The sequence below is a fragment of the Nerophis lumbriciformis genome, linkage group LG19 (assembly GCF_033978685.3).
Source record: "Nerophis lumbriciformis linkage group LG19, RoL_Nlum_v2.1, whole genome shotgun sequence".
Classification (NCBI taxonomy): Eukaryota; Metazoa; Chordata; class Actinopteri; order Syngnathiformes; family Syngnathidae; genus Nerophis; species Nerophis lumbriciformis.
The window spans coordinates 1053955-1075498 of record NC_084566.2 but is presented as its reverse complement, the minus strand read 5'-3'; the positions used below and the strand labels follow the sequence as shown (position 1 = coordinate 1075498).

Below are 21544 nucleotides of genomic sequence, written 5' to 3'. Positions count from 1 at the left end.
TATGCTTCAAACACGTTGTCATTCGGCACCCTTGTTGCCCCAAAATGTCTCTTGTCAAACACAAGAGAAGTGAACTTAACCATTTTGAATAGTATTTTTTACCTGTTTTTTTACGGTTTGTTGAGTTAGTACTGGATTGATACGTGGACATGACAAAGGAGGTATTTGATACCTAGAGGAGTTTAAACGTTGAGTTTTTTGTTAAATCCCAGAAAAACTGTGACTTAAAGTTTAACCCTGCTTTGGAGATACACTGAGACAAAGTCTAAGCTCATTGTGTTTTTGAAGCTGCATCAATTTCCTCAGAATTTTCAACAAACTTTAAGTGTTTTGTCCAGAGGTTTAGTTGTGATTTACACATTTTCATAATGTGCTTGTTCTATTTTTGGACAAAGCAAAACAAAAAAAACAACATGGAGTTGTCTTTATTTTTAAGTTATCGTGCCATGATTTTACCATTAAGGCCAAATTGGGAATAGATTTTTCCTCCATGCGGCCCCTGAGCTAAAATTAGTTTGACACCCGTGCCCTAGGTATACATGTTTACATGAAAAGAACAAAAGAATGTGACCCAATAATTAAACTTCAAAAAAGGGTACTTCGAATAATACATAAAGCGTGCTACTACAAACCTACCAATTCATTATTCATAAGTTCTAATGTGTTATAACATTTTCAGATATTGTTTTTAAAAACAATGGAAATTATGTTTCGAGTAAAGAACAACAGCCTTCCTGCTTGCATCCTTAGGTTATTTAAATTAAAAGGAGAAAACTATAATTTACGGGATATTTAGAAATATGTAAAGTAAGAACAAATATACAATACACATGTATTTCAGTTTTAGGAGTTAAATGGTGAAACAAGCTCAGTGATGAGTTGAAGACATGTAGTTATTTGTTAAGTTTTAAGAACGCCTTGAAAGGCGAAATAATGGAACATTATCAAATATAGCAACGATTACTTTCATCCCATTGATTTTTTTTAAACGATGTTTCAGGAAATCTAATTTTCAGTGAATTTATAGGATAGGCAAATATAAGCCTTGGCTTCAGCCTATTCCTTTTTCAGTCATTATTTTTCTTTTTGTGTGTATGTGTAGGATTGTTAATATGTATAATCTGTGCTGTTAAATTGATCACACAAATGGTTCATTATATGACCGAAATTAACTCATTTCATTCATTCACAATAGACAGTCGTGAAAGAAAATGAATGTTGAAAGAAAAAGTGTAAAAAATAAATACATAAATATAAAAATAAAAAATAAAGAGATTGAACGTTATAAATAAAAACGGACAGGAACATTAAATAGTGCAGGGCATTGACTAAAATATAGACGTATCGGACAATAATATAAGCATTTTAATGCAAAAGGAATATGATGCGTTGACAGCTTTACTGCTAGCTGGCTAACAGCTTGAATGAACCAGCTTGCCGTGCACCTCTTAATAACACCGCTGCCATTTTCAGTATACACGTTAAGTAAAAACAAGATAAAAACTTTTAAAGCAAACATATTCATATGAAGTGCAAAAACGCGAGTATGAATTAGATCTGGGTGAAACGTCGTCACACAAGTGAAGCGGTGACACCTAGCTAGCCGTTGATTGGCACTACAAACCAAACTGTTTTGCCGGTGGAAGTAGTAATTCAACTGATAACCGTGGAGATGTTTTCACCACAAACAACCAGGACGAGAAGAAAACCCCTCACATCCACAGCGGCGACCGGGGGAAGCATCCAGAGAAATCTAGCTAACGCAAGCTAACCGGGGTTGCGTTCAGGTTCCACTATAAAAACGGTTAGCCAGCTAGCTAATCGCAAACTCCTCTGGTGTGCAAACTCACCTTAATCCTCGTAAATGTTTGTCCCTCTCGCAGACTTTACTTTCTTCTCATGAATTCGCATTTGATGCAACAAAAGTCAAATTGGAGCAGAGCTGCGTATCAATGGAAAATGTTGAGACTCTTCGTAAATTGCTGCTGCCACTCAGGTTGTCGCCATCTTGCTTACGCCCCCCCCTTTCCCCCTGTCATGCCACACATTACTGCGTCAAATCAAAGTTTGGCCTCAAAGTGCAAGAGTGACAGCAAGACACATCATTTTCACAAATAAATCACTCAACGATTATTATTTCATCGCTTCAACATAATCACTTTGACGGATTGCCATGCGATAAGCCGGTGACGTGCATTCATTTGATCTCCTCATGTGTATCATGTAGGCCAGGGGTGTCAAACTCATTTTAGATGGGGGGGCCACATGGAGAAAAATCTACTCCCAAGTGGTAAAATCACGGCAAGATAACTTAAAAATAAAGACAACTTCAGATTGTTTTCTTTGTTTAGAAATAGAACAAGCACATGCTGAAAATGTACAAATCATAATGTTTTACATGTTGCGGTTAATAGTATTCTACCTTTATTTGTCGTTATTTATACTTTCTGAATAAACTGTGTGATAATGTTCATCAGTCAACTCATTGGTGTTAATTTTCAATTTATCAAAATTAAAAAATAATATCAAAATCAATTACACGATGCTATTAACATGTAGTTTGCTCATTTTCATCGAATGGTGCACTAACATCATGTGGTTTATTTATTTTACATATGTAGCATCATCTACAAAGATACAAATAATTGCTATTGCAACATCTAGTGGACACATTTAGAAAAGCAGTTTCTTTCATTCAAAAATTTCGGCTCATTTTTATACTTGGCAAACTCATCCCGCGGGCCGGATAAAACCTGTTCGCGGGCCTGATCCGGCCCACGGGCCTTACGTTTGACACCCCTGATGTAGGTCTACTACAGGGGTGTCAAATGTACGGCCCAGATCAGGCCCGCGAACAGGCTTTATCCGCCCCGCGGGATGAGTTTGCTAAGTATAAAAATTAACCTGACATTTTTTAATAAATGGAACAGCTGTTCTAAATGTGTCCACTGGATGTCGCAATAGCAATTCTTTGTATCTTTGTAGATGATGCTACATATGTACAAAATAAACCACATGGTGTTAGTGATTAGTCGAGGAAAATAATCTAACTACATAAATAACATCCTGTAATTTGATTTTGATACAATTTTTTTTTAATCTTGATTGAAAATTGACGTCACACCAATGAGTTGACTGATGAACATTATCACATAATTTATTCAGAAAATATAAATAAAGACAAATAAATTATTAACCGCAACAAGTGTAAAAAAACAACAACAACATTATGATTTGTACATTTGTGCTTGTTCTATTTTTAAACAAAGAAAACAATCTGAAGTTGTCTTTATTTTTAAGTTATCGTGCTGTGATTTTACTAGTCCGGCCCGGGAGTAGATTTTTCTCCATACGGCCCCCGATATAAAATGAGTTTGACACCCCTACTACCCTACTACTTCACTCTTTAGTAATAACCTCTGATTGGCAAATATGCAAGTACTTGTGACAAAAATGCATGAAGTCATTTTCATTATATACATAATTTGGGCAAGTTTGATGGAAGGTTATTAGCACCCCCAACTGTTTATTTCCCCTTAATGCCTTTGTTGCAGTAAGTATATTGACGCTTTGGCCAATTCTGGAGTGACTTTTGCTTGGCTGGGACTTCACGAGTTATTATTATCCAAGGTGAGCCCCCCCACGGCCCCTGAAGGAATGGCAAAGTGAAGCTCTGATTTCACTTATCTGTCTGTCACCTTCCTTCTCCAAACTGGAGTAACTCTTCCTTACAAGCCCATAAATTTATATTGTTTATAATAGTTCACATGCATGGATGAATGCCTGTACACAGGGGAGTAACTCAACCAAACACGCTTGTATCTTGCACCGTACTTGACAAGTAAAAATAGACGCATACCAAACAACTTTGCATCGCGTTACAGTAATTGCCTAAAAATTTATTTCAAGCGCAGCAAAACGTGGTAATTGGTTGTAGAAAAAGAAAGGATGGCTTCACAGAGCACTGAATTACTGTGGGTCACAACAGGTTCTTTAATCATTTCAGGTGATATTGAAATCCCAACTCAGGTAATTTTGTGATTGTGTAAATCAAATAGTTGATATTTTCAAAACCACATTGAAAAGTGAATCTAGCAGCATTCAGCCTTGTTGTCCTGCTCAAACACAAACACACACACACACACACACACACACACACACACACACACACACACACACACACACACACACACACACACACACACACACACACACACACACACACACACACACACACACACACACACACACACACACACACACACACACACACACACACACACACACACACACACACACGCATATGTAAATTGTCAATATTGCTATTGTTCAACAAAATCAACATTTTCTTTAGTGTCAGTAATATGGCCTCCGAGGATTATTCTGTAAAAAACAACAATTGATTAAACTCCATAATCATGAATAGTTTTGTAGTATATAAACAAGGCAAAAAAACAAAACGAGGGGGTTTACCAGAGGGTTGGGCCTAAAGCGGTATGCAAGCATCATCCTCTTCCTGAAGGCATCATACTCGTCATCGCTTTTTGTCAGGTCGGCCGGGCGGTCGACTCCAAGCCCTGCGCCATTCACGGGTGTAGTTCCCCTAGGATGGGTCACAGATCCACTTAGTCAGTTTTTAAAGAGCCAACAGTATAGTTTTTATCTAAAAATGTGAGGTAGTGCTAATTATTTATTGCAGTGGAGCTTAATTATTTTCTGCCACTCCACACCTCCAGAGGACATAATTTTTTCACATCCTCTTGAATTGAAATACAATAGTGACTCAACTTAAGAGTGCCCCGGTCTGTCGACTAATTGTTATGGTTTAAGTTGCAAGCAAAAATGTCAGAGTGAACCCCATAACATCCGCCCAAAACCTCTGGTCTTACTCGCAACATATATTATAGCTAGATATGGACACTCTTTTGTTTTCCAACCATGGTAACAATAGGAAGGAAGACAGTAAAGAAAGGAAAAAGTTGATGATATTTATTGAATTAAAGGAAGTACCGTATTTTCCGGAACATAGGGCGCACCGAATTATAAGGCGCACTGCCGATGAGCGGGTGTAGTCAGGTCTATTTTCATACAAAAGGCGCACCGGATTATAGAGCGCATTAAAGGTGTTGTGTTATTCTTTTTTTATATAAATGGAAAACACTTTCTTGTGGTCTACATAACATGTAATGATGGTTCTTTGGCCAAAATGTTGCACAGATTATGTTTTACAGTTAATTTTCAAACCGCTTTGTGAGTCGCTTCACGATGCGCTGTTTTTTGGGCGGTCTTATTTACGTGGCTCACCTTCGGCAGCGTCTTTTCTTCCTCATCTTTGTTGTAGTGGTGTAGCGTGCAAGGACAAGAGTTAAAGAAGTGTCAAAAGATGGAGCTAACTGTTTTAATGACATTCAGACTTTACTTCAATCAATAACGGAGCAGCATCTTCTCATCCGTGGCTCACTAGACCAATAACAACGCCGGAAATGTGTCCCGTGAAAAACCGTCTGACCGGAACTCTCTAATAACTAAAGTTCCTTGGGTGAATAATGTAAACTCGAAAATGTTTTAGCGCTTTCATGGCGAGTTTACTGACAGATATAAGTAAGAACTTTACACTACTTTATATTAGAAATGGCAACAACGGAGGATGAATGTCCCATAACAAGAAGTTGGAGAAAAATATGAAGCTTATCGACTACGGTGTCGTCACTGACTACAAAGGCGGACACACGCACATTTTCAAGACTTATGCAGATCCCAAATACAGATCAGCAGATACCAGACGGTAAGAAAAGTTGTTTTTGCATAATATTGCAAAACAAAATGCCAGATAATATGTCTTACTTTATACACACACCATAATAATACTCCTATGTTGAAGCACAGTACAATCCATCAAGCGGTGCGGCTTCATAGCTTACCAAAGTCGTACTAAAACATTTTGATAGATTTTTGAGCGCCGTGTGTAATGTTCTATAATGTTAATGGTACATATACAATTTTGGTGTTGTTTACGTGAGTCATATTGCAGTCTACACGTATTTCTTATGTGTGACTGCCATCTACTGGTCACACTTATCATTTCACCATGTACTAAATAAAATAGCTTCAAGGAGCACAACTTATATCACAATTTATATTGATCATGATACACGCAGCATATCATGCGTGTTATTACAACTACAGTACATACGCTGTCTGGCTAGCTGTGTACAAACAAAACATGAAATAATACTTTACAGATACTGTAATATGATTGTTCATGTTTTTCAGTCAGAACAGGTTGATGTCTTATCGCATTGTGTTGTACATTACAAATTCAAACATTTTGTGCTGACGTAGAAGCTAGCTTATCTCTTTTACAGCTAATACCGAAGCACGCTGATGTGTTACTATGCTAGAAAACGAGTTCCTCCGTGTTCGCTCTTACAATAACAATGTCGCTACAGTTTGGTTTTTATACAGTTGACGGAACTTTAATGAAGTATTGGTGATACATTTTTAAAGTGATTTAGCGGTAAAATTGATTGCTCCTATTAGCTGCATTGCTAGCCACAAAGGACGAGCCAATTTTTACATGTTAGAATGCAAAAAAACCCCGTCTGTATTCTTGTCTCTCATAATGATTGTGAACAGGCAACATTCCAAAAAAGTGCAGTTCCCTTTTAAGTTCATTAACTCATTTTGGAACTAATTTTTGTTTTAATACTGATAATAATACTATACTTAATACTAATACTAAAACAAATAGGATATTGAATGTTCAACAACTGCAAAGCATGAGAAAACATAATGTTATAACGTGTAATGCATTTAAACAAATGACATCTGATAAAATGATGAGTGGGTTTATTATTGTGAGGATATGTGAATGTAATTATATATGATAAGTATATTGTAATAATATATTTAATATTGTTGTACATCTGGTGATGATGTATTGTATCATTAATCAAGAATCAGATTATTATATCTGAGTGTTGTGTTCTTCCTGCTTTTCGGACACATGTTTTATTTCTAAAATTGTATATCTTTTAGTTTCTGATTTTCTTCAGTAATTTTGGTAAGTTGTGCCAGAAAAAAACAAACAAATATAAAATCAGATTAAAAATATCCCATGTGCCATAAAAGTTGTTCAATCATGTTCTCATTAAAATGTCAGCTCAATCTATTTGGAAAAATATGTAATCTTTGGTCAAATTTAAAGAAACAACACCATTTTTGGCCCATGTTGAGATGCATGTTGAAATGTTCAGACACAAATTAAAAAACACATTGATATGAGAATACGCACTTGTTAACAGGAGCCTTGATGCCCTGTCCATCGCTTCCGAGGCCTTCTCCTTCCTTCCAGCCCATCTTCATCAACATACGGAAACCAAGATTCTCCACCGTCAACTTAAACTCTTTGTATTCAGAGTAATCGGGGTCCCGCCCTTCCTGTAACGGGATAGTGTATTATTGCAATGCACTGTCAATAAAACGTACAGTACAGGTCAAAAGTTTGGACACACTTTCTCATTCAATGGGTTTTCTTTATTTTCATGACTATTTACATTGTAGATTGTCACTGAAGGCATCAAAACTATGAATTAACACATGTGGAGTTATGTACTTAACAAAAAAAGGTGAAATAACTGAAAACATGTTTTATATTGTAGTTTCTTCAAAATAGCCACCCTTTGCTCTGAATACTGCTTTGCACACTCTTGGTATTCTCTCCATGAGCTTCAAGAAGTAGTCATCTCAAATGATTTTCCAACAGTCTTGGAGGAGTTAGCTCATGGAGAGAATGCCAAGAGTGTGCAAAGCCGTAATCAGAGCAAAGGGTGACTATTTTGAAGAAACTAGAATATAAAACATGTTTTCAGTTATTTCACATTTTTGTTAAGTACATCGTGTGTTCATTCATAATTTTGATGGCTTCAGTGACAATCTACAATGTAAATAGTCATGAAAATAAAGAAAACGCATTGAATGAGGTGTGTCCAAACTTTTGGCTTGTACTGTAAGTATTATCACCTCTTTAAAGGGTTACACTAATAATGGTTTTATTATTGAAATGGCCAGAAAGAGTGGTAACTAAAATTTGTAACGTTTTAAAGAACAGATCCCGTTCTGCAACAACTGACCTTAAGTGCCTTAAAAGTCTCCATAAACTTCTCCAGCTCCTCAGGAGGGAGGAAGTCTCCGATAAAATGTTTCCCTTTGCCCATATCTGTCAAAGACTCTGCCCACTCTGCAGGGAATAGGTACCAAAAAGGAATTATCTTAATAACATTTCAGAAAAGTAATAGTCATGACCGCCTGGTCGTACCTCTTGTCTTTTCCATTTCCATTTTCCGGAGACGATGCTCCCAGGTGCCGGCCTGCTGGTCAACCTCTTCATCGCTGTCGTACTCGTGCTGGTGGTCTCTGATGGCCTTCTCCCACATCACCTGCATCTCGGCCATTGCTCGCTTGTGCTTCATGATCATGTCATACATCTCTTGCATCTATGAGGAGTGCGGAAACAGTACGGTGTACATGCACTTGTTACAACAAAGGAATTTACAAAACCAGTGAAGTTGGCACGTTGTGTAAATGGTAAATAAAAACAGAATACAATGATTTGCAAATCCTTTTCAACTTATATTCAATTGAATAGACTGCAAAGACAACATACTTAACGTTCGAACTAGAAAACTGTTATTTTTTGCAAATATTAGCTCATTTGGAATTTGATGCCTGAACCATGTTTCAAAAAAGCTGGCACAAGTGGCACAAAAGACTGAGAAAAATGAGGAATGCTCATCAAACACTTATTTGGAACATCCCACAGGTGAACAGGCTAATTGGGAACAGGTGGATGCCATGATTGGGTATAAAAGCAGCTTCCATGAAATGCTCAGTCATTCACAAACAAGGATGGGGCGAGGGTCACCACTTTGTGAACAAATGCGTGACCAAATTGTCCAACAGTTTAAGAACAACATTTCTCAACGAGCCCTTGCAAGGAACTCAGGGATTTCTCCATCTACGGTCCGTAATATCATCAAAAGGTTCAGAGAATCTGGAGAAATCACTGCACGTAAGCGATGATAATACGGACCTTCGATCCCTCAAGCGGTACTACATCGAAAAGCGACATCAGTGTGTAAAGGATATCACCACATGGGCTCAGGAACACTTCAGAAAACCACAGTCAGTGACTACAGTTGGTCGCTACATCTGTAAGTGCAAGTTAAAACTCTACTATGCAAAGCGAAAGCCATTTATCAACAACACCCAGAAACGCTGCCATGCAACAGTGGTAAAAATGCCCCTGTGCCAATTTTTTTGCAATGTGTTGCTGCCATTAAATTCTAAGTTAATGATTATTTGCAAAAAAAAAAATTGTTTCTCAGTTCGAACATTAAATATCTTGTCTTTGCAGTCTATTCAATTGAATATAAGTTGAAAAGGATTTGCAAATCATTGTATTCTCTTTTTATTTACGAATTACACCACATGCCAACTTCACTGGTTTTGGGTTTTGTACATGCCAAGGTTATATTTTCTGCTTTGTACCTCTTGTTGCTCTTTTAGCTGTTTCTTCTGCTCTTCGGACAGTTCCGTCACACCGACGAGACCCAGAGGCTTCCCCTTCTTATAACCAAGACCTTGCAGATCTTGAGCTTAACATATGACACAATACAACACCATTAAATACAAATAATTCATTTTATGGATGAGATAACATTGAGGGAAATATAATAGCATTTGACCTTTCAGCAAGTTTTTTTAGTAAATCTCAAGAGAAAATGTAGTAATGAAACTTGGATATACTTTGGAGTATAGTCAGTGTGCTGCTTGTATACATTTACTATCCACTGAAAATAAGTAAACTCACAGCCATTATTGTCTAAGTAGCAGGCGACACAAGTAGGTACACATCAAAATGTCCTAATTGTCAATATTTAGTGTGAGAACCATTGCATCCCGAACGCCTCGCTGGGGAGGTTTTTCGGGCACGTCCGGCCGGTAGAAGGCCATGGGGAAGACCAAGGGCCATGTCTCCAGGAGGAGCTGGACAAAGTTGATGGTGAGAAGGAAGTCTATGGGTTTCTCTGCTTAAGCTGCTGCCCCCGCGACTGGAACCTCGGATGAGCGGAAGAAGATTGATGGATGGAGAATCATTATTATCCAGCATGACATGTCGGCCAGTTAACCGAGGGACAATGTCACAGTACACGTTGGAATGTTTCCCTCCATGAACCACAGCTACACAGTGCCGGCAGCACTCATGCAGCAGTGACCCTACCAGCACCATGCTTGTCTTTAGGCAAGTTGTGTTGCCAGATAAGTAAATATTAGTGGCTGTGATTTGACTCATTTTCATTGAATAGTACATCTATAGAGCACTGACTCCTCTGAAGTACAGTACAGGCCAGAAATATGGACACACCTTCTCATTCAATGCGTTTATTTTCATGAATATTTACATTATAAATTGTCACTGAAGACATCAAAACTATGAATGCACACATGTGGAGTTATGTACTTAACAAAAAAAGGTGAAATAACTGAAAACATGTTTTATATTCTAGCTTCTTCAAAATACCCTTTGCTTTAAATACTGCTTTGCACTCTCTTGGCATTCTCTCAATGAGCTTCAAGAGGTAGTCACCTGAAATGGTTTTCCAACAGTCTTAAAGAAGTTAGTAAGCTCATTGAGAGAATGCCAAGAGTGTGCAAAGCGGTAATCAGAGCAAAGGATGGCTATTTTGAAGAAACTAGAATATAAAACATGTTTTCAGTTATTTCACCTTTTTTTGTTAAGTACATAACTCTACATGTGTTCATTCATAGTTTTGATGCCTTCAGTGACAATCTACAATGTAAATAGTCATGAAAATAAAGAAATTGCATTGAATGAGGAGAAGGTGTGTCCAAACGTTTGGCCTGTACTGCATATCAGTTTCATTTCTTTGTGTGGCTTTGAAATATAGCAATAGCAAGTACCAGAGAGAGACGGCATGTCGGGGTCCAGAACATGAACGTCCTGTGGGACAACAATGTTCGGAATGGGCATCTCCACTTTGTCATCCTCGGCCCCCCATCTACTCTTCCTCTTTCGTTTGACAGGCGCAGTGTCTGTGATCTGACTGAGACCGGGTTGACACGCTAAGTTCACCGGAGGGGGAATTTGTGCTCGTGGAGGAGGAGTAGCAGCCGGTCGCTGTAGCTCTGTCCTAGGTTCTGCTGCTGGAGGTGAAAAGGTCTGGGAGGCCGCAGCACGATGCTCTCGTAGCTTTTCTCTGTAGTAATGGTATGCGGGGTTGTGGCGATCAAATAAAAAACTGCAGGGATAAAAAGACAATAAACAAATCAACATTTATTGAGTTCATGTCAAATTTGACCTTATAGAACCTCACCTGAAGGTAGGGTTGTCCCGGTTGCGCTCGATAGCGATGCTTTCCACCTCTGGGCCACCCTCAGCCACAAACTTGGCCAGCTCCTCTACCACTTGCTGGGTTTCGGCGTCCACTGGGGGGGAGACTTTAAGCAGTCTATCAGTACTGGGGCTCAAATGAAACTCTACTACTGTACCATACTCAACTGGCATCATACATCACCAGTCTAGAGCTAATGGAGGATAAAAAAGAGGGAGGAGGAGCAACGAGGACAGTACTGATGAATGAGACACTTTTACTAGAACAGTGACAACTAATTATATTGAATCTTTCATCTTACACTACCGGTTAATTATTTGGAGACACCTTCGTATTCAATTGTGATGTGCAGAACCACTGAATTTCTTTACGATCCGATACAGAGTAAAATGTTGGTTGGGATCGGCGATACCGATCCGATACTTTGTGCAAATATACGGTAACTAATGTGTCTAGTAAAATTTTAAAAGTAGTCTATGTTAAGCATTGCAGCTTCACCACTTTAGTCATAGTTTTTGCGCTTAAGAAACTTCTCCATGACTTTAGCTCTTGACTTCTTCTGTTTGTTTGAGATTGTCATTACTGCCAAAAGTGGTGGGAAAGTGTATTACCACTGAGTACCGCTGCAGCACATACAGACCACACCTGAGAAACAGATATTTTTGGTGGCGCTCTAGGGGGCGTTATGTCAAAGGTGCTGTTTGCAACTTCCTCACTAACATTTTTCAAAAAAAAAATATAACAACAACAACACCGGCTAGCTCAGGCCTGGGCAATTATTTTGACTCGAGGGGCCAAATTTAAGAAAAAAATGTGTCTAGGGGCCGGTATATATATTTTTAGGAACCCTAATACAAAACCTCACAGTCTGATTGAAAGCTAAAAACGTTATGACAGACCACATTAAACAACATGGAATTTAATTTTTTTTACTGAATGACACCCAGAATGTACGTGAAAATAAAGAATGTGTGATTTACAGTATTAACTATGAAGGATAAAACACTGAATATTGACAACATATGAACGTCACACCCCCTCTCGATTGACATATTTTACAATCAAGCAAAATGCAACAAAAATGCAACAAACACAGCGAAATATGAACGCAAAGGGTAAAAAACCCCCACCTACTATCTGATATATCACTAAGCTTTAGAACTTTGTTAAAAAAATCTCCTTCCGCGTCTTTCCCTGACACCCGCATTTCAGGCTGGCCGCTCTAGAAACACTCTGTGGAAACGCTCCCTACCCACACTGCTTGGTGCCTCGTCTGAGCTGCTGTGACTTAGATTACCATAGTAACTAATTAGATTACCTTAGTAACGAATTAGATTACCATAGTAAGTAGTATATCATGCAAAAGCACAGATTCCAACCATTGAAATACTTTGTATAGTTCAAGACTTATGGTAATTTGAAAACATCACTGCACATCATAATGGCAGCTACAGTTTCGATCTTAAAGATCTAAAAAAAGTATTTGGGAATGTCCGGCGGGCCAGATTGAAAAGGATGCGGCCCCCGGGCCTTAATTTGCCCACATCTGGGTTAGCTTACCATTAGTGGTTTAACAGAACACATTTGTTTTACAATTGTCTATATTTTTCACAATTACTAAGTTTATGGAATAAAAATGTTTACTGGCCTGAATAAAATGATTGGTGTTTATGGTGGTCACTCACCCTGTCTCATCAACACGTACAAAAGCAGTCAAAGAGAAGCAAAGAACAATTTGCAGTCATGTTGTTATGATCGAATATACATTTAATGACAGCTAACGCTAGCTATCCAAATTGTTATTAGCTAACAACACCTACAGCTAATGCGCGTGCATGTGTTACATACGAGAAGCCGTAAGAGGGCGGGAAATACTGTGCAAAATACATTGGAAAATTAGCGCCCTCGAGTCATCTGTGTAAATGTTGCTAACAGCCCCTTTAAGAAACACAGATTTAAAAAAGATCTCAATGATTTAGTTACTTTACGCTGTTATCCTGATAATGATATACACTATCTCAAATAACTAAAGTATCAAAAGTATCGATATTTTGATTTGAGAATCAATAATAAAGCATAAGGAACTGGTATTGATACTTTAGTATCCAACCGCACAGCACTAGTATTCACCAGCATAAGAAAGTGTCTCCAAACTTTTGACTGGTACTGTATAGTGTTCTTAGGCCTAAGTGGTGCGCCTTACCATAAATTGGTCAAATTAAACAAAAATTAATTAAAATACTTAGAACACAACTTAGACTTTGAATATTTTGACAAATTCAACAAAAAAAGAAGCAACATACCGCATTGACACAAATATAAGACCGTATTTTCTTCAGACTGAGTATTCTCCGTCTTGAAATTCACACATGCAAACCAAAAGGTAGTTCCAAATGACTTATTTTCAAACAAGTCACAGCTTGTCTTCCCGCCACTCACAAAAAGCACTTTAAGGCAGGGTACACACAAAGACAATCTGGCTGTTTTGTCCCCATCTCTTAAGTCTTATAAGATTGTCTTGTGGTCTAAATAAGAGGTGTTAAGTGTAAACGTTATCCGATAATTGGCTACAAAAGGGTTCGGGCCGAAAATCGTAAATATTGAACTTGTTCAAAATTTGTTAGCAAAGCTCATCTCTCTGTGGGGAAAGCCTATGCTTCCGAGTCCTCGCTCCGTATAGTGTGACATGCAACAGAAAGTAGCCAATCAAGAAGCTTAAAAAAATGCAATGTGGATACTTTGTGAAGAATGTTTGTTTTTCCCCCAGTTTTTTTTGTAATTTTTTATTTCAAAATTAGTCCCAAGACTACCACCATTGCCTGTTTTCATATGTCCTCTTTCATGTTGCTTATTTTACGCTAATTTCTATGGTGGTTGGTTTGTTGGTAATGATATGCGTCTTCTTTTTTGATTTTGTTGATCAATAGGGGCAGATGATACTGGGAATTTTGGTATCGATCCAATGAAGTACAGGGCTAGTGTCGCTGACACTGATACCAATACTTTTGACTACAAACATCGTCATCATCAAATAGTTTTCGGAATTTGCCTCTAATTAGTTGACTAGAAAAACAAAGGAAAACAATTTTCTGGCGACTAAAATGTATTTACAACTAAATAAAAACATCTAAAACCAGTAAAGTTGGCACGTTGTGTAAATGGTAAATAAAAACAGAATACAATGATTTGCAAATCCTTTTCAACTTATATTCAATTGAATAGACTGCAAAGACAAGATACTTAACACACTTAATTTTTGTTTGCAAATAATCATAACCGGTAACTTACAATTTAATGGCAGCAACACATTGCAAAAAGGTTGTCACATGTTACATGGCCTTTCCCTTTAACAACACTCAGTAAACGTTTGGGAAATGAGGAGACCAATTTTTGAAGCTTTTCAGGTGGAATTCTTTCCCATTCTTGCTTGATGTACAGCTTAAGTTGTTCCAACAGTCCGGGGTCTCTGTTGTGGTATTTTAGGCTTCATATTGTGCCACACATTTTCAATGGGAGACAGGTCAGGACTACAGGCAGACCAGTCTAGTACCTGCACTCTTTTACTATGAAGCCACGCTATTGTAACACATGGCTTGGCATTGTCTTGCTAAAATAAGCAGTCCATGTTAACGTTGCTTGGATGGCAACATATGTTGCTCCAAAACCTGTATGTACCTTTCAGCAGTAAAGGTGCCTTCACAGATGTGTAAGGTACCCATGCCTTGGGCAATAATACACCCCCATACCATCACAGATGCTGGCTTTTGAACTTTGCGCCTATAACAATCCGGATGGTTCTTTTCCTCTTTGGTCCGGAGGACACGACATCCACAGTTTCCAAAAACATTTTGAAATGTGGACTCGTCAGACCACAGAACACTTTTCCACTTTGCATCAGTCCATCTTAAATGAGCTCAGGCCCAGCGAAGCCGGCGGCTTTTCTGGGTGTTGTTGATAAATGGCTTCCGCTTTGCATAGAGTTTTAACTTGCAGATGTAGCGATGAACTGTAGTTACAGTGGTTTTCTGCAGTGTTCCTGAGCCTATGTAGAGATATTCTTTATACACTGATGTCGCTTTTTGATGCAGTACCGCCTGAGGGATCCAAGGTCTGTTATATCATTGCTTACGTGCAGTGATTTATCCAGATTCTCTGAACCTTTTGATGATATTACAGACTGTAGATGGTGAAATCCCTAAATTCCTTGCAATAGCTCGTTGAGAAATGTTGTTCTTAAACTGTTTGACAATTTGCTCACGCATTTGTTGACAAAGTGGTGACCCTCGCTCCATCCTTGTTTGTGAATGACTGAGCATTTCATGGAAGCTGCTTTTATACCCAATCATGGCACCCACATGTTTTCAATTTGCCTGTTCACCTGTGGTATGTTCCAAATCAGTGTTTGATGAGCATTCCTCAATTTTCTCACTCTTTTTTGCCACTTGTGCCAGCTTTTTTGAAACATGAGCTAATATTTGCAAAAAATAACGTTTTCCAGTTTGAACGTTAAGTATCTTGTCTTTGCAGTCTATTCAATTGAATATAGGTTGAAAAGCATTTGCAAATCATTGTATTTTGTTTTTATTTACGAATTACATAACGTGCCAACTTCATTGGTTTTGGGGTTTGTATATAAATACAAAAATATTCTACATGCATTTGTTTGAGAAAAAAGTTAAATGTTCAATAGTCATGAGTTTTTATATTCCAGATAATGCCCAAAGTTTAGATGAAAAAATAAGAAAAATGGGTTGACGGGTCCAAGAGGAAAATAAAAGTGTTGGATATCTCCTGCAGCAGTTAAGCTAATTTAAAACGGTCATGCCACTTTGGCATTATTAAAAAAAGTACACAAAACAGAATTAATGGCCAAAAACTTAGAAAAACAAATATTCTTTAAAGACTATATATTTAGGGAAAAGGTTTGGCAATGATATACATTTAAATAGTATGATCATTTTATAAATACGGCCATAAATCTGTCACGAGAGGCCGTTCAAAGCTAAGCTATTTTAGACATTATCTCAATGGGCTTTTCAATGCTGCTAAACCATATTAAAAATATTACAAAGGACATGTTGGTTCATCGCTAAGTAGAAGTTTAGCAGAAACAACGTATAATTGCATCCATGAGGCAATTTAGTCCATCAGAGTAAAAATGGCAAGCATGTCCACAGCACGACAACCACGGTGATGATCAGCTACTAAAGTGACCGGTCGCCATAATCATGTAGCCTCCACTATTCATTGTGGCACTAATAAAAATCACATCGCGTGTTAATTGATGCGCTGTTTGCATTGATAGTCTAGCAGAGACGCTGCGGTCGCATATACTCAAGAGGAAAATCGAGTAATTTGCTGGACATGTAGAAGGGAAACTGCAACAAAAGTATCAATCCCACCACACTAGAATCGATCCGATTCCAGTGCTCACCTTGGTATCGATACTATTGGTATTTCGATACGCCCATGGCTCTCCCTCGATAGATCGCGTTTGTTCACGCAAGATTTCGGGCTTGACAGACTAGAGTCTGGCTTGGTGGTGGGACAGAATAGTTATTTGTGTGCTGTGTTGATGCTATTGTAGCACATCCCACATAAAAACAATTAAATAGCTCAATGCCTGATTATTTATCTTTATGTGTGGCGTCTGTAAAAAATAAACAATCTCAGGATTTAGAAAATCGTTGGTGATGAATAAAGCACAGTTATCAAATAAGGGTGGAGCAGTTAAAAAATGGGTTGGTGAATAAAATATAACTTAAAGTACCAGTAAAATGAAAAAACAAGTTGACTTTATATGCTTAATTGTATTTAATTGTGTCCATTAAACCATATCCAACTGTATTCCCAAACCGCAAAGTATGTGAATATACCATCTAAACAAAAGAAAATGCCACATTTTCAGACGGCCATTTTTAATATTCCACTCCCAATGTCTTCGACAATTTCTGTAAGTTTGTGGTCCTATGACCTCAGTGGCGCAGTGGAAGAATGGCCGTGCGCGACCCGAGGGTCACTGGTTCAATCCCCACCTAGTACCAACCTCGTCATGTCCATTGTGTCCTGAGCAAGACACTTCACCCTTGCTCCTGATGGGTGCTGGTTAGCGCCTTGCATGGCAGCTCCCTCCATCAGTGTGTGAATGGGTAAATGTGGAAGTAGTGTCAAAGCGCTTTGAGTACGGTACCTTGAAGGTAGAAAAGCGCTATACAAGTACAACCCATTTATTTATTATCATTAAGATGCTTCTGCACTCCGACCATATCAGCAGATTAGTCATAGTGGAGTTACGCAAAAATTAGGAAGATATGCGCTGTTTATCATTCACAATCCCTATGTAAGACACAAACACGTTTTTTTTAATGCATTTTAAGTCGTAAATAAATAAAAAGTCTGCTAACAATGGAGTGAATGAGGCTCTCTATTCCGCCCACAAAACCCTCCAAATAACCTTTCAAAACACGCCAACTATACCCCATTTACATGTTGTAACCTGAATATTAACCAAATGTAAGCAATGTTATTATTATAAGCACTAACGCAGACAAACTAATTGTTATCAGCGCATTTATAACAGAGAGCTAACGAGCCCTCTGCAGCTATATTATGAGCCGGCCAGTGTCCTGCTACCGCTGCTGCTGCATCGCAACTCAGCTCGTCAAAGTTATTGTAGATTATAGATCATGTCTTTCATCTGGATAATAGTAGGATTTAGCCATGAATCTAAAAGTTGTTCACCTGTGACATTCAATTTATACCCAGAGATGGACACAGAGACACGACAACCGAAGACAGTGTCTGCAGACAGCAACTTTTCCTTTTAAGCCTTTGTGTAGAATATGATTAATTCTTCATCTAAACGGGAAGATATGGACAGCCTATCAGTTGTCATCGCAGCGAGACAGACATTGTACAGTAGGTGATCGTTATATTACCATTGCAGTTTGTATTTCTTGTTTAGCACTTAGCAATACTGCTACATAATGCGTAATGTTTCACTAAAGCTTGATCTGTTTAGCACACATCTTCTAAAACTTGTAGCTCACACTCCTCATATTCAGGCTCAGAAATAAAAGCTTGTGGATCATATTTTTCCCAAAGTACCGGTAATTGCTGTTGGCTCTCACAAAGTCTACCTGATAAACACTGTTGTTGATGGGGAAGAGCTCTGTGGTTCCCACCTCTACGTGACTGGCTTGCTCATTATCTCTGAAAATGGTTCAGGAATCTCTGCGATATTGATACTATTTTGATCATATCTATTTAGTCCAGGGGTCGGGAACCTTTTTGGCTGAGAGAGCCATGAAAGCCAAATATTTTTAAATGTATTTCTGTGAGAGCCATATAATATTTTTTAACACTGAATAAGTAAGACCAACATTTTAGAGTATAGTAAGTCTCTTATTATTTTTAATAACATTGTTAATCTGAAGCTAACCAATAATAAATAGAATACTTCTTACCATTAATGCGACTTCTTGAACAGGTGTGGTAGAAAAACGGATAGATGGATTATAATGCACGAGAATGTTTTATATTTTGAACGTTATTTTTAACACTGTGATTACCAGCGGAATTATTCATTACTTACCGTGTTAAGCAATGTCTGCTAAGATTTATCTGAGAGCCAGATGCAGTCATCAAAAGAGCCACATCTGGCTCGAGAGCCATAGGTTCCCTACCCCTGATTTAACTTTGAAAGTCTTTGTGTTATAAACAATTTTTCTATGACAAAAGCTTCAATATAGAATAAACTTGTTTTTCCATTCTACTAGTACTTTAACTGATTTTGAAAAAAGAACTGAAGAAACGGGCATTGCCCTATAAATAATAATACTGACCTTTTATTGTCAGGTTTTGAAAAAGAGGTTGTGTTATATTTATGTCAATACGGTCTGACAAACTTGATTGAGCAACGTCATTCAATGTTATTACAATTGACAATATTATTGTATTCTGCGCACCCTACATACTTTGAATTACAGTTTCTAAGATGAAGAAAGAAAAGATGGCTTCCAGAAGACACCATCTTACCATTATTGGATGTGTTCTCCAGTTTGAGTTCCGCAACTCTCTTTTTGTAGTAGAGATACTCCATACTGCTTGTGTCGTATAAAAATCTAAAAGGGTTGAATGTAGTGGCGATTAAAGAGATTAAGTCGTTCAATACAACTGGTGAAACAAGAACACAATATTCCCTTCAGACTTACGAAAAAACCGGATTGTCCTTGTAGTCCTCCTTGGCTCTCTTCTCCAGCTCAGATCCCCCCTCTGCCACAAAAGAGGCCATCTTGTCGATAATGAGTCTGGTGTCTGAGTCCTCTGGGGGAGAGACTTTAAGCAGGCTATCAGTACATTGACTTGGGTCATCATATGACAAAATGCCAGTCATACGCCAAGTGTGCCCTTGGAGCAGGCAGAGGATGTACTGAAATGACTGAGCCAGGCCTTGATTTACCTTTCATGTTTAATAAATCAGAGAGATCAATCTCTTCCTCATCATCATCATCTGGGGAGCAAAACACGCTTGGCCTCTGGCTGATGACTGGATTCTTCTTAGACTGGGAATAACTCTTAAACTGACTGAGCATGCTGCCGACGCCAGCGCCGGACCGCTTTCCAAAAAGAATGTTTTTTCTTTGCGGAGTGTTTCCTATTGGAGATGTTGACGACGATTGACTTTTGGCATCACTGGAGGAATCTACACAAAGCATCCATTAAACACAACAGGTACAATGTCAGTATTTGACTTTTAAGTATCAACATGTTATGACATTTCTTATTGACCGGGGTAAATTATTAAAAACTGCGGGTTTGTAATGAAACAATTCTAAACCAAACATAAAATGTAAGCCATTTGTGTAAAGAAAACACAAGTAAGGGTACTGACCAGAAACACTGTTGGTTTTCTGCTTCTGCATCATCATGAACTGCTGTAAGAAGCTTCCATCGTTTATAAACTTGTTGGAGGAATCATCTTGCACAGTAGGAGAACTGAAATGGTGGTAATTGTTATCACAACTCATCTGTAGCATGACATGAGTATGTCCTTACCAAGAAGGAAGAGGTTTGTTCGGGGTGTGTGCATTAATTTTGGCTTGCAGTGCCAATTTGGCCTCAATCTCCTTCTTCTTTTCGGCTATCAGCTGCTCTTGGCGCTGGATATTCATGTTCATCTTCTGTTTATGTGGCTGCGCATTCTTATTTTTCCATCCTAACTTCCCTATGGGAAAATATAGGTACATTGTATAAGTTTTCAAACATTGTTAATCACTGCACAGTGTACGGCCTAATGCAGTAACATTTTTAAGGCATTTTAAATTGCCAAGGATGAATAACAGTCGTGGGGTAAGTTCATATCATAAGTTAAAGTTAAAGTACCACTGATAGTCACACACACACTAGGTGTGGTGAAATTACTCTCTGCATTTGACCCATCCCTTTGTTCCACCCCTTGGGAGGTGAGGGGAGCAGTGAGCAGCGGTGGCCGTGCTCGGGAATCATTTTGGTGATGTAACCCCCAATTCCATCCCTTGATGCTGAGTGCCAGGCATGACTCTTAGCTCCACTTTCACTGCCTATTGGTGAAAACGATTACTTGTTTTTGCAAACTATAAGTTTGATATAAGGAAATGGGCCCTGAACAAAAAGTAAGGGGATTTATTGATCCCACATAATAATCTATTATCCATCCATCCATCTTCTTCCCTTATCCGAGGTCGGGTCGCGGGGGCAGCAGCCTCAGCAGGGAAGCCCAGACTTCCCTCTCCCCAGCCACTTCTTCCAGCTCTTCTCGGGGGATCCCGAGGCGTTCCCAGGCCAGCCGGGAGACATAGTCTTCCCAACGTGTCCTGGGTCTACCCCGTGGCCTCCTACCGGTCTGACGTGCCTTAAGGGAGGCGTTCGGGTGGCATCCTGACCAGATGCCCGAACCACCTCATCTGGCTCCTCTCGATGTGGAGGAGCAGCGGCTTTACTTTGAGCTCCTCCCGGATGACAGAGCTTCTCACCCTATCTCTAAGGGAGAGCCCCGCCACCCGGCGGAGGAAACTAATTTCGGCCGCTTGTACCCGTGATCTTGTCCTTTCAGTCACAACCCAAAGCTCATGACCATAGGTGAGGATGGG

The 21544-nt window shown here is 38.7% G+C and overlaps 2 protein-coding genes across 5 annotated transcripts in view; both read right to left on the bottom strand.

Annotated features, from left to right (window-relative positions):
• stk11 (serine/threonine kinase 11) overlaps window positions 1–2156 on the bottom strand; it is a 32201-nt gene extending 30045 nt beyond the window's left edge. The window contains exon 1 of one of the 3 annotated variants that reach the window (XM_061979786.2): window positions 1851–2156. The gene's annotated coding sequence lies outside the window, so the exon portion shown is untranslated. Of the gene's footprint in view, window positions 1–1716; window positions 1759–1850 lie in introns of those variants that run through there. The other 2 variants (XM_061979788.2, XM_061979787.1) reach the window with 2 other exon arrangements.
• A 1813-nt stretch (window positions 2157–3969) lies between these two features.
• The window catches only part of sugp1 (SURP and G patch domain containing 1), an 18761-nt gene continuing 1186 nt past the window's right edge, over window positions 3970–21544 (bottom strand). For both annotated transcript variants that reach the window (XM_072915171.1, XM_061979790.2), the window contains exons 2-14: window positions 20472–20640; window positions 20308–20411; window positions 19876–20118; window positions 19628–19751; window positions 19452–19537; window positions 11397–11520; window positions 10984–11321; window positions 9550–9656; window positions 8318–8495; window positions 8133–8239; window positions 7295–7440; window positions 4474–4603; window positions 3970–4383 (exon numbers count right to left, since the gene is read on the bottom strand). In XM_072915171.1, the coding sequence (XP_072771272.1) occupies window positions 4357–4383; window positions 4474–4603; window positions 7295–7440; window positions 8133–8239; window positions 8318–8495; window positions 9550–9656; window positions 10984–11321; window positions 11397–11520; window positions 19452–19537; window positions 19628–19751; window positions 19876–20118; window positions 20308–20411; window positions 20472–20640 (1883 nt within the window). In that variant the 3' untranslated portion in view covers window positions 3970–4356. The remainder of the gene's footprint in view (window positions 4384–4473; window positions 4604–7294; window positions 7441–8132; window positions 8240–8317; window positions 8496–9549; window positions 9657–10983; window positions 11322–11396; window positions 11521–19451; window positions 19538–19627; window positions 19752–19875; window positions 20119–20307; window positions 20412–20471; window positions 20641–21544) is intronic.